This window comes from Zalophus californianus, chromosome 9 (genome assembly GCF_009762305.2).
Source record: "Zalophus californianus isolate mZalCal1 chromosome 9, mZalCal1.pri.v2, whole genome shotgun sequence".
NCBI lineage: Eukaryota > Metazoa > Chordata > Mammalia > Carnivora > Otariidae > Zalophus > Zalophus californianus.
In genome coordinates, this window is record NC_045603.1 from 112684491 (window position 1) to 112698193 (window position 13703).

Sequence of the window (13703 nt, forward strand, 5' to 3'; positions counted from 1 at the left end):
ACAGGAAAAGCTTCAAAAATGTAAGACTTTCATTGTACCTAACAATTTAATAAGTTAAAAGAATTCTGGTAACCCAGAACATAATACAGACATGATCTGTAATCTTTTTGTTAATTGGAAGCCATTTTATTTGACAGCATCCATCACAGTAAGTTTTCAATTTATAACCTGTATTTTTTTGTTAATTTTGCCTTGGCCTATTCCAAATTAGGTATTTTGCCATGTTATACTGGCTTCAAAGTGTAACATTTACTATTCAAGTTGAATCTTTCCAATACCCTCATTTAAAATGTTTTAGCACTACATGTTAACAGCTTCGAAACTTTACCAAAGGGGGACGGTAAGTTTAAGTGCATTTATCTAAGAGTAGACAGAAAAAGTGAATAATGCCTTTAATCTAGCTTTGACTCCACTGAGTTCTTAAAGGTGGGTGGGATACACATACCACAGATAACATATGAACAGTATATTTTTAAATAATTTGTGGTGATTTTATATATCCTGTATTATACATATTACAGATTAAAGATTCTATCTAAAATAGACATTTTCTGGGAGTTGCTCCATGGGAATTCCAGAGGAGCATTGTAATGTTTATATTGTTTGGAATATATATCCACAAGTAACTGAACTCTGCATGAAACCAAAATAAGCCTTTCAAGTATTTAAAATAAATTTTCCAACATCATCCTGAGGTGAAAAGTGATTTTTGGTTATGCTTTCATTCCAAGTATATACTGTAAAGAATTTCTCATTAATAAGGCTTTACATGAAATTGTGTGTCATGACCTGGTATTTCCTGAATGATGACTTTAAAAACTACTTAAACCTTACTTCCTTATTAAATATTAAGAAAGACTCCTCAGAGGTATATGGGGGTCAGCTTCTGGACCTTTATGGAAAATTTAACAGCCAGATTTTATCTACCCTTAATGATGAGATCCATGGAACTCAAATTTGCAAAAAAGGAGAAGTGATCTAAAACTACTTGGTATGAACAGACTGTCTAAAAGCACTGCCTTAGTTTTTATTATTTTTACACAAAAACCTTCAACAGCTTACCACTGAAAATACACTCAACTTCCTTAAATTGCCATTGGCAGTCCTTCATGATCTCACTCAACCTTAACTCTTTTTGAGTATCACGGTAAAAACTATATCCCAACCCACCCAAACTGCCAGTTCTCCAAATACACTTCCCTCTTCCTGACTCTTCCTCAGGCTGTCCTCTTTTCCAGAACAATAAACCCTATGCCGCTCTCTCAGTCTACCTATCCTTTCAAGATCTACCTATGCTATTCATCAATGAAGCTTTCTCCGATCATCTCAGGCAAAAATGGTTTATTCATTTCTATGGTGTTTTGAATGTTGCACTCCTACAAGATTTCCTGAAAGGACTGAATGGAGACCTGAGGACAGCTACTCACCAACCGAATGCCAAACTCTGGCAAGTGCAGGGTTGCTATGTGGACAAGCTGTGACTGCTTGGTTGCTCTTCCTGCTAGCTTCGCTGTGGATGTTCCCTGTGTTGGCTTAAACGACACATGCAAATGTAGCTTTTCCCTACTGTGGTACCAGCAAGCTGTAAGTAACTGAATAGAGCTGTACTTTAAAGGCCAAGAAATTTCTAGGAACATGACGTAACTTGAAACAATTCTAATTCTGTTCTCACCTGACCACAGCCCCTGAGCAAAAGGAAGAGGCACGTAGTAAATGACAGCAGGAAGTCCTACTTCGACTGTATTTTCTCTTCTCCTCTGTGATCCCTAGAGATCTGTGAATGAAATAAGATTACAGAGTTTTTCCTAGAATGCCTCTGGCCAATTCTCTAATTTCCTAAGGATTGATAGTAACTCCAGGAATTATACTGGTGGGCCATAAAATCCGGAACGATGTAGAAGTGAAATTGATCTGATCTAGGTAGGCTCATATCCAAATTCTTTCACATACTGAGCAAAACTCATTGTAGATAAAGGCTACTCAATGGAAGCTTAGTAACAAACAGCTAGAAAAGAAACACCTTGAACTTTTTCCCAACCTTATTGCTGCAATCAGTTTTAAGTAAGAAGTGGCAATGACAAGTTAAGTGTAGATTATCTCTAATATGTAATAGAAACCACGTTTTAAAAATTTGGGAGGTGAAAAAGAAGTTATGAGAAAACAGTAAATTTGTTTGTAGTCTATGTTCATTTGACTAGAACTAAAAATTTTAGATTAAAATATCTTTGTAGATTAAAATCCATCACATAATTAAACCTCAGCCTGAAAAGTAACACAAACCTACAGTGTCCAAGTTGTTCTATAGATTACAAAAAAAAAAGAAGAAAGAAAATGCCAACACATATTTTATATGCCTAAATGATCGTTTTAGACTTAACATCAACCTAAAAAAGAAACCCTCCAATCAAATATCTGGAACAAAAAAATCACCTCATTTAGGGGCACCTGGGTGGCTCAGTCGTTGAGCGTCTGCCTTTGGCTCAGGTCATGATCCCGGGGTCCTGGGATCAAGCCCTGCATCGGGCTCCCTGCTCCGCGGGGAGCCTGCTTCTCCCTCTCCCACTCCCCCTGCTTGTGTTCCCTCTCTCGCTGTGTCTCTATCAAATAAATAAATAAAATTTAAAAAAAAAAACACCTCATTTAGAAACTCTACCATAATTATGCTTTTTAAACCTCTTTTTAATTCTTGGTAGAGATTCTAGCCCAGCAGAATAAACCTAATTAAAGAACAAATGAAAAATGGCTTTTAAAAGAACTGTATAGGGGTGCCTGGGTGGACCAGTCGTTAAGCGTCTGCCTTCGGCTCAGGTCATGATCCCAGGGTCCTGGGACCGAGCCCCGCATCGGGCTCCCTGCTCCGCGGGAAGCCTGCTTCTCCCTCTCCCACTCCCCCTGCTTGTGTTCCCTCTCTCGCTGTGTCTCTCTCTGTCAAATAAATAAAATTTTAAAAATAAATAAATAAAAGAACTGTATAGAAGAACACTGCTACTTGTTTGTATAAAAGAACGCCGTATATGTATGAAAAATACGGATACTTGTCTGTTGGTTTCAGATGTGAAATCAAAACAGCAGGGCCACACGAGCGCAGAACTCTGCTGCTTCATAACAATTCCATTAGTGAGTCCCCCGAAAGATCCCAAGCAGAGCTCATTAGAGTTTCTGACCTAAAATTTAGATGGGAAGCTATTTTGAAAACCACTATGAACTGTAAATCTGAATTCTGAGTAGCAAGAATAACTTACATGCCACAAAAAATAAAAAATAAAAGTAACATGTATAACGTGCCAGACTCCTGACCTAGCACTTTCCAATGTACCCCACGTAATCTTCACAAAAATCTGAAGTAGGCACTATTATCGCCCCCCTTTTCCAGAGAAAACAACGGGGGCCCTGAGAGGCTGAGTAATTTACTAGGAAGCCAGTCTGGCTCAAGTCCCCTGTTTTCAAGCACTATTCTCTTGGCTTCTAAAACCGAAAGTTACTCCACAGGCAATGTATGGAAATTATATTTCAATACGTATCTATTTTGAACAGGAAGAAAGGTTTCAAAAGATAAGAAAAAGAATACTGGGAATATCATATAGTAGAAACAGGGTTTTATTTTTGAAAGCAGAAAAAGTACCTAGCATTCTAGAATACAATGTACCAATATTTTTATATATCTGGCTTAGAATACCTAGAATGTGGTGAATGAAGTGTCTGCATTCCTATCTTTTAAAAACATTAACGTTTTTGCAAATCTGTTTTAATTTATATGTGAAATAAAACAGGAAAGCCTGTTTTAACTTATATGTGAATACGAGTACTTCACTTGAAGAATACAAAAAACACATACTAGAAGAGTACTAGCAAATTCTGAAGGTTTATTGTATTCGCTGACTACATATGTACATACCCAGAAGTTCCTTTAAATGATTTCCATCCAGGGCCTCATGTAGATATCAATAATGGTTTGATTCTAAAACTGATTTCTACCACTTGCTTTGCATAGTTTATTTAAAGTAAATTCCAATCCTCTGTCACCTATGCCTTGTGGCACGGGATCTGAGGCTTATCAGACTGAACATGTCCCAGAACTTCAGACCAGAAAGAGGCCCAGTGAAAAGATCATGAAAACAGACAGTACCTATGACAGTGGGTACCTGTGAGAGAGTTTCACACCAGTTCTTCCAGGCGGTCGAAAGAGCAATGTTCTCGGGGAAAACCAGTTCTTCAAGCAAAGGAGTAGCCACTAAGCCTGAGTACTAACTGTTCTCTTCCCATTGGTGTGTGTGTCATTTTCTGGACTGCTACTTTTTATGGATTCCAGCAAATTTTTAATTCGCTCACTTGCAGGCTTCTTCCTTTTCTTCTTGGCAAGAGACACACTGCTTAGCACTGAAGGCTGTAGCAGTGACGCCAGCCCCCAGGGCTGATGACTTGATGGGGAAGGGCGGTCTTTATCTTCCTGACTTAAAATCCAGGCACTTTCTTGGGCCAGATCTACAAATTTTTGTAGCTGGCTTTGATTTACGTTTTTGCTGATGTTGAGAGACGTTTCAAAAGGATTCTGAATGTGCAGTGGAGAAGACTCTGGTTTGTTCTGTTCCCTTCCCTATAGATTATTGTAAGGAAGAGAAAATGTATAAATATACGAAAGGCTCAGCTATAAGAACGATTTCGTTTAACAAAATGTCAAAAACAGGGCAAATCCCAGCATTTACAGAGTAAAGAACTGCTTTCCTAAGAGAATTGGGTATATATGCATATTATGTATTTGTGTGTGTGTGTGTGTGTGTGTGTGTGTGTGTGTGTGTGTGTGTACTTCTGGCTGATTTTTTTACCACTGTAGTTCTGTGATTATTCTTTAGAGAAGAATAAATTAGGTTTATGAGCTATGGATGATGATGCTCAGATGAGAGGTATCTAGACTAACTCAATCAACAGAAGTATTTTTGAAGTATCAACTTTGACCTAAGAGGATAAAGCGAGGAAGGGGAAAAAAAAATGAAAAATAGCAGAAAATAAAATGAAGACACTTATTTTTGAGACTTGCTAAAAACAACAGAAGCACACAAAATTAGAATCCTTAAATTAAATACAGTAATTAATGTTTCCCAAGAATAAAGTCAGAAAGGAAGAGAAGGAACAAAGGATTATTCATTATTCATTTTAAAACACTGAAAGTTTCCTATTACATTCCTAAAGATCCAACTTACATAAGGCCCTGACAGGTAAGACCACATCTCATAGAAATAAAAAGAAAAGCTAAAGCTGTGATTTATATGACCATATCACATGTACTATTAAAATATTAACAAAACGCATGTCCAAGATTCTCCAGTGTGAGCAGCACCTCTTTACTCCCTAACTTCCGTCATGCCATGCCCATCAGGGGTCCTGCCTGTCCAGCAACTCTGCCGTCTAGGGCTAAGAGCACCGAAAGGCTAAGGAACTTCCCGTGACCAGTGACCTTCTCATAGGGAATCTAATGCCACAGGAGCTTGCATCTCAGGGCTCTGGGTCCCCTCCTCCCTTCCCCACACTGTGTTGTTGTTGTTGTTGTTGTTAAACAAAATCTCCACAACCAGGATTAAGAGGCAAGGATGAAAAAAGGACGAGCTGAGTAAGACAACAAAAAAGAGTATCTGCTTACGTGTTTTACGTAGCCAGTCTTACAATGGTTGTAACCAAGTACCCAAATGCTAAGCAGAATAAACCCAAATAGAGAGCTCTCTCAAATCCCCCACTTGGTAACAAATTTTGCCTAGAATTCTGCTCTGGATTTGCTTTTTAAAAAAAAAAAAATGTCTATTATTCCAGCTGAAGCAAAATCATAAATTCATCTGCCTCAACAAATTTAGAACTCAAACTGAGAGAATCACTAAAATCGATAGGGCTGTGTATCCTACTTCTTCCATGGACAAAAAAGCAGTTTAACAAGAACTGTATATAAAATTTTTTCCAGAAAATTTTTCAGAAGAGTCCACATTTTGAAGGATGCTGTATTAGATGCTGAAAGAGCTGGCTTCTGCTCTTCCAAATAACTAGATGAATGATCGCATGCAGCTCCTCGAGGCATCAATTTCCTTATTAGTACCTATTACTGTGCAGTTGAAATACCCTAACATGTTAGAGCACTCTGAAAACTAATTAAATACTAGTAAAGCAGAAGACTAGATACTTCGTCATCAAATATTATTTACCTGTCGAATATTTATGGAATTTTTATTGAAAGCGAAATTGCCAAAATATTCAAAAAATTCTTTCAGTAGTGATTCTGCAAGAAAATAAAATGAGGAAAATAAGAGGAAGGTCTGTTTCAATTAAAAACAAATGAACAAAGGGGAAAAAAAAACACCTACCTAGTGTTTCTGTGTTTCCTGAAGGTTTAATTCTATTCAAGTCATGAATAAATGTACAGTTGTGGCCTTCTATTATACATTTATCTTCTGCATCTTCAAAAAACAGAAATGGAAAACATTTCACATTTCAAAGATACTGCCTACTTCAGAAAAGGAATCTATAAGTAACTAAATCAAAGTTACAGACTAATGTGTCCTATTATTAGTCAGCGTTATAGATATTTACAGTTAATAGGATTTAAAACTCCTTACCAAAAAGATTTGAGACTAATTACAGTAGAGCGAAATTAGCATTCCATTTTTTTTAGCATACTAAAATTGTCTATCAAAAACCCAACGACTCTTAATCTCTCTTTTGAAGTCATCAGTTTTTCAGTTATAAATGAGAATGTGGATGGTTCCCATCTTTCACCAACTCAAATCTTGGCAGTATCCTTGATCAAAATACTTAATTTCCTCTCCACTTCCATCCTTATCACCCCGTCATGCATATATTTGCAACAAGTCATCCAAGACACAAACTGAATGCTCTAAGAGTTTTGAAGAACTTCTGGTAATTTCTAAAATGCAGTACTCTAAGCAACTAGAATTCACTACCACAAAGTAAACGGCAGCCTGGACTTAAGCATTCACCTTTTCTAATAGTATTTGTCACTTCAGAAGGAATCATTCCCCTCATGATACACAGCCAGCATGAAATTCCTCACCCATTCTAATCTACCTTCCACTGTACAATAAGCAGGCAAATCCTCACTCCTCGAAAATCGAATTAACAGCCAATTCATCTGAAAGCATTTCCTAACTCCAAGTTGGTCATCCTCCGTTAGTTATTTCACACTCCATGAGCACTTATCTGACTGCATTGTGATTGTGTATGCATGCTGCCCACTCCCCGACCCCAGTCTGGGATTACAAATGTCCCATTCACTACTCCCCCTCTCCACATCAGTCTAGCCACAAGTGTCTAGCACACAGCAGGCACATAACCAGTAATCCGAATGATCAATTACATTTTGAAGGTTATAATCCCCAGCAGGGGGATTAAATATAGAAATCAGAAAGAGATAAATAAGGGTCCTTCAAATTTTTGTCTCCCCTTTTTTGTCGTTTTTGTATTTTTTGTTAAGACCTGGGTTACTAATGTAATTTCTCAAAAATTACTCTAGATCCTAACATATTAATTTTAGGTATTTTTTAAAAGATTTATTTATTTAGAGAGGGAGTGAAAGAACACGCGCATGGTGAGAGGCAGAGGTAGAGGGGAAGCGGACTCTGTGTTGAGTATAGCCTGATGTGGGGCTCAGTCCCAGGACCCTGAGATCACGACCTTAGTGGAAACCAAGAATCGGATGCTTAAGAAACTGAGCCACCCAGGCACCCCACATATTAATTTTAATACCAAATTTTATGTCCTCTATTATATAACTTATAGTACCCTGAAGAACTTATACACAGTTACACTTAGATCTATTTTTTTTTTAAAGATTTTATTCGATTTGAGAGAGGGAGAGAGAGAACGTGAGAGAGCATGTGCAGGAGTAAGGGGAAGGGAAGAGGGACAACCTTGATTTCTGACCGTGGAGCCTGACACTCTGCTCAGTCTCAGGACCCTGAGATCATGACCTGAGCTGAAGTCAGACGCTTAACCAACTGAGCCACTGAGGCGCTCCACACTTAGATCTATTTTTTATGAGACCCAGACACATGTGTTACTCTTTCAAATTATCAACAGTTGTATTTCTTGTGACACAGTGCCAGTCACATATATTGATGTTCTTTTAGCTGCTGTGTCTTTTTTCAGGAACTTATTTCCAATTAAAGCATTACTACCATAGAAATTTGAGATCCACGTTAAAATATTTCTAGAACTGTACAATAATGAAAACCTGAGGCTGTCTCTGTGACTGCTGCTCTTCACTAAAAGTTTTTAACAGAAAGTATTAAAACTTGAAGGAAAAAAAAGTATCCTCTGATTTAAGATAGGGCCATCTTTGTTTCTTCAAAATCCCTAAGGCATTCAAACCTAGCAGCTTGGCTGTCAAGTCCTGCCCCTCCTAACCTCTCTCCCCCATTTGTCTACTCTAACATCCAGACAACATCCATACCGTGCAATATAATAACCACCAGCCACATGGGGCTATTAAAATAAAAAATTCAGTTCCTCGACCACACTAATCGTACTTCAAGTGCCTAAGAGCCACAAGTGCCCAGTGCCTACCCTACTACGTACAATATGGATATAGAACACTTCTATCATCATAGAAAGTTCTACTGGATAGTGCTGCAATAGAAAAATGATTCTCAACCTATTCAGACATATGAACCCTATCGCTATTAGTTTAAACCTGCGTCACTCTTTTCTTAAAAGTATTGTATGAAACCGTGACAAAAATCTGTAAGTAAATACAAACTCTCAGTCGTGAGGAAAAGAGCCAGGTAAGCACCTTAATTAACTCATACTGGAGCTTGAGGCCACATTCCTTCCTTCACCTTCACCTTAAGTGAACTTAGAAACTATGAAAAAGTAAGGTTATATATTTACTAAATTTGATTTCCTTGCTTCCTTTGGAAACCTCAGAGCCTCATGGATTGGTACGTCCATTACTCTTTTTCAGCAGAGTACACATGACAAATGAAATTCACTGAGTAATGTTCTCACAGACACAGCCAGATTGATAACTTACCCACATTTTTCCAGGGAACTGATAGTCACACTAGAGTAATTCATAATTAGTCACAGAGATCACTATTGGCATTCTTAATAGATTACTCAGGGGCTGCAGTACAGATAATCATGTCTATGGGTTGTATAATTGTTTAGGTTAATCTTTCCGGTCAAAAGAACAAAATCTACACTGTGCCAGCTACACGTATGTCTAGTAAGTCACTTGAAGTTGATAGGCACGTATGTAAGGGGCATAACAGGAATAAAGTTCATATGAAGGCTTACTATTTTTTTCTTTGATGACAAATCTTTTATGATGTCCCATTTTTGTAAGGAGCTTACTGGAACAAAACTTGAATAGCTAAAAATCCTATAACTATATTCAGCTTCTATTGTAACTATCCAGTATGCCATGGATCAGTAGTAATTAAGTGGGAGAAGCCAACAGGTGATCTCTGCTGTACTAATTAATGCAGACTGTTTAATACGAGGGGGCGGAGGTGCTATACACTTAGACACATCGCCATTTTGTTTCCCCCTAACCCACCCAGCCAGAATGCTTTCTGAAATGCACATCCAAGCAACTGCCTCTCAAGTACTTGGATCTAACCTTGTGAAGAATGTAGGTGTTATGGTTATATCCATGTTTCAAAGGAGCTTTATTTATTGCCTTGTAGTTCACTCAACTCCAGAATGTGACTCAGATACTATTCTTCACATATACACATCTATAATACAGATTGTTCCCTATTAATCACTTACGCTCATCAACAGACAGGATAAAGTTCTACCTGCTTCTCCCACCAGGCCATATGCTCCAATAACACTCAGCCTCTCCAGGACGGAGCCTATATACTGATTAAGAGCACATGCTATGGGGTAAAGATGATGAAATGAACACAACCACCTACTTTCACCCCCTCCCAAAACACCAATGAAACGACAATAAAATGACAAAAATCTTAAAGACGGAGAACAGAAGAAATAATAACAACAAAAATTTTTCAGTTGAAGAGCAGATAGACAAGTAGCTAAGACTTAGGAGATCGGAAAAGACTGAATCCTAAACTAGCAGTAAAGAAAGCCAAGAAAAAACCCATCTACAAGGCAGAGATCCCAACAACTCAGGAACCGCAAGCACCAGGTCTAACTGGAAGCACCAAGACTGGAAGCCTGATGGTTGAAGAAGCAGTTAGATTCCCCCAGATCTCTTCTTCCCTGACAGAAACCTTCGGCTTACTTTGGAGAGGGTAAAAGAAAGGATATCCACACAGGAAGAAAGGAGACACAGCTGAGGGTAGGAAAACTGTTCTAAACGCAACAGTAAGTGAACAAAAGCACAGTAAGCGTCAAAGCAACAGCATGCTAGTAACAGGGTCTTTACTTCCAGAAAAACATTAAAAAAATCATGACTGGGGAATCTGAATAGCTCAAGAAGAATGACCTAGAGATAGCGACATAAGAAGCCCCTGCCAATAAAACAGTCTAGCTACATTACCCTACGATAAAGCTCACAGTCAACAAGCCCCACCTAAGCTCAGAGATTCAAATGAACTTTTTAGTTCCTAACTCAAACATGACCAAGAAAATCAAAGACTATCAGATACCTGAAGAAGGCCTCTAACATGACAATAAACTTAAAATGAAAAATGCAATGAAATGAAAAAAAAAAAGATTTAGAAAAACAGAGGCTACATAGTAAGAATTAATTAATAGAGTATTTGATGACTGACTGTTTTGACAAAAGATTTAGACAACTAGTAGCAAGCTGGAGATTCAAGTAATGTTAAGTACATAAAAAACTAAGCAAGCAAGAAAATAAGTAGTATTAAAAACTATAAACTCCAAAGAGTAGAAAAAGTTGGGCAGAAAGGGAAATTAATTTTAGTTTACTCCATGGATTAGACAGGAATAGCATTTACACAGTCATAATAGTATAAAGAGCACATAGCAAAATTAAGCCATAGCCATATTCAGAATACGAGGGGTGGAAGAGATATATGTATGATGAGGATAAAAGATAATTCCTCTTCTTCCGTAAAGGGAAGTCATACATAATGTCTAAAACTAAAAATCAAGAAACATGGTCATCATTTTGCAACATATACAAATACGGAATCATCACGCTCTATACATAAAATATAATGTTGTATATGCCTATTACACTCCCCAGAGAAATACAAAAATTAAGACACTTTATTTTGAAAATATGTTTTATAACAGCAAACAGATCAGCTAAAGGAGTTAAAAGTGGTTGCCTACAGAGCGAGGCAAAAGGAACAGAAGGCACAGGCTGAGTGTGAGTTACTGTTACCAAGTTTGTAGAATATTTCACTCTTTACCAACTATGTACAACTGTACTTTGATAGAACTGAACTTTAAAAATCAGTTCTTTTCACCAAACACCATTAAGAGAGTGAAAAGGGAACCACAGTATGTATTTATTTGAGATATAAAGATATACACATAAATCCATAACATGTGACAAAGGACTCATGCGGAATATATAAATTCCTACCAATGAATCTTTGAAAAAGGCCAAGAGAAAAATAGGCAAAAGACTTAAAGAAACATCACAAGAATTACCCAAATGACTGATGTAGATATGAAAAAGTGCTCAACTTCATTAGTCATCAGGGAAAAGAAAACCAAAACATGCCATGATGCCACTACACATACATTTAGAACAGCTACCATAAAAAAAAAGATAATACCACATGTTGGCAAAGATATAGAGCAATTAGAACTTGGCCATAATGCCTATGGGAGTTTACACTTTGGAAAACTGTTTGGCAGTGTCTCCTGAAGCTGAATATACCCAAATGCCAAGACTCAGAAATTCTATTCCTAGTTTATACTTGACAGATAGGAGTGCCTGTGCTCACCAAAAGAAACATGCTAGAATGATATTAGCTACTACCTGTAATGGTCCCAAACTACAAATCATTTACATGCCCATCAAAAGTAGAAGTAAAAATATTTTTTGGTATGTTGATGTAAAATAGTACTGTGCCACAATGAAAATGAGTGGTCCACAAATACATGAACAGTAGGAATGAATCTTCTAACCATAATGTTGAGAGGGAAGAAACCAGACGCAAAACAATACACACTGTATGAGACATAAACAGGTAAAATGAATCCATGCTGTTGAAAGGGGGTGTGGGAAGGGCGTGGAGGGACCAGAAGGGAAGACAGTTAGTGCTTCTACAGTATTCATTCAGTCAGGGTGGTGTTTCCATGGGTGTGTTCAGTTTGTGAAAACTGACACATATTACACACATGTACTTCTAGGTGTACATTTCAGTTACCTTAAGAAATTTGGAAAACCTCTCAAAGTTTTCTCACCTATAAAATGAAAACAGTAAATGTGCCTCATAAGATTTGCTGGGAGGACTGAATGAAACGGCGTATAAGACTTTCTAGCCAATGCCTGGCACTGAGTTAGCACCCAATAAATTGTTACTGCGTCACACAGAGCTACCAATTAAAATTCTCTTCCATTCTGGGGTTTCTGCATCAACGCTGCCAAAGATACTATACCCAGTCATTTCTTCCTCAAACCTTTAATTCATCACAGGAAGGAAGCACAGGGATCCTAAACAAAAAGCTGTAATCAAACAACTGTTTATGAAAGGAAAACGCCACAGAAAGCACCAAGCGCAGAAGTAAACGTAACAAAGGCGGCAGCCAAACAGGAGAGAACACACAGTAAGAGACACAGTGGGGAAAGGAGTAGACATTATAAGAAAACATAAAGAAACAGAAATTCAAGAGTAACCAAAATACGAAAGTTGCCATCATGCTCAGTACAAAAAGCTTTCAACTGTAAAACGTTCAGCCAATCCTCTGAAATCTATTTACTGAACTTCTCCTATGGACCCAATACTATGCCAGGAACAGAAGATGCAGAAATGAGTCAAAGACCGCCTGCCCTAGAAAGGCTTGGCCAACACAGGCAGGGAAAACAAGTCGGCAGCGTGACAGCTGTTACAACACACGTGTGTACCAGGTGCGTGGAGACCAACAGAGCACCACCTCCCGGGAGGAAGGCAGGAGGAAGCCAGCCAGGAGTGACCTAACAAATGGGATCTTGGACTGGGTTTATCTTCTCTTCCCTGGCATAACCCTTAAGAGCTTCCCTCCATGGGAAAAGAGGAGGTACGGAGAAGAAGGCAATTTCAGGCAAAGAAAGAGAGGTAAACAAGAATTGAGGATCAGCAAAATGCTGAGCCTCCAGATTTGCACACAAAAGTGAATGTAAGAGAAGACGAGGAAAAGGAAGATCAAAGAGACCCTAAATATAACTCCATAACGTTGGATTTATTCTAGGTTCCAACCAGGTTTATAAAGCCCTAGAAGTGCTAGAAGGTGTTCCAGAAATTCATGCCGCCTTCTATTAATAAACAAGCAAGCAAGCAAGTAAATATTTTTCTTTTTTAAAAAAGACAAATTGAGAGCCTCTATCTGAATATCAAGGGAGAGGTCCAACTTAGAAGAACAAAATGATTGTATGCAAGACTTAACTCACTCAGCCAATCAACCATAGAGCACTCAAGATGGTTTTACTGTTTTTTTTTTTAATTTTTTTTTAATTTATTTATTAGAGAGAGAGAGAGAATGAGAGATAGCACGAGAGGGAAGAGGGTCAGAGGGAGAAGCAGACTCCCTGCTGAGCAGGGAGCCCGATGTGG

At 38.0% G+C, this 13703-nt stretch overlaps 1 protein-coding gene across 1 annotated transcript in view; it reads right to left on the bottom strand.

Moving 5' to 3' along the window:
• Window positions 1-3577: 3577 nt before the first annotated feature.
• Window positions 3578-13703, bottom strand: part of LOC113922849 (mitochondrial poly(A) polymerase) — a 30626-nt gene continuing 20500 nt past the window's right edge. The window contains exons 7-9 of the mRNA XM_027595185.1: window positions 6345-6437; window positions 6186-6259; window positions 3578-4594 (exon numbers count right to left, since the gene is read on the bottom strand). Coding sequence (XP_027450986.1) covers window positions 4232-4594; window positions 6186-6259; window positions 6345-6437 — 530 coding nt within the window. The 3' untranslated portion in view covers window positions 3578-4231. The remainder of the gene's footprint in view (window positions 4595-6185; window positions 6260-6344; window positions 6438-13703) is intronic.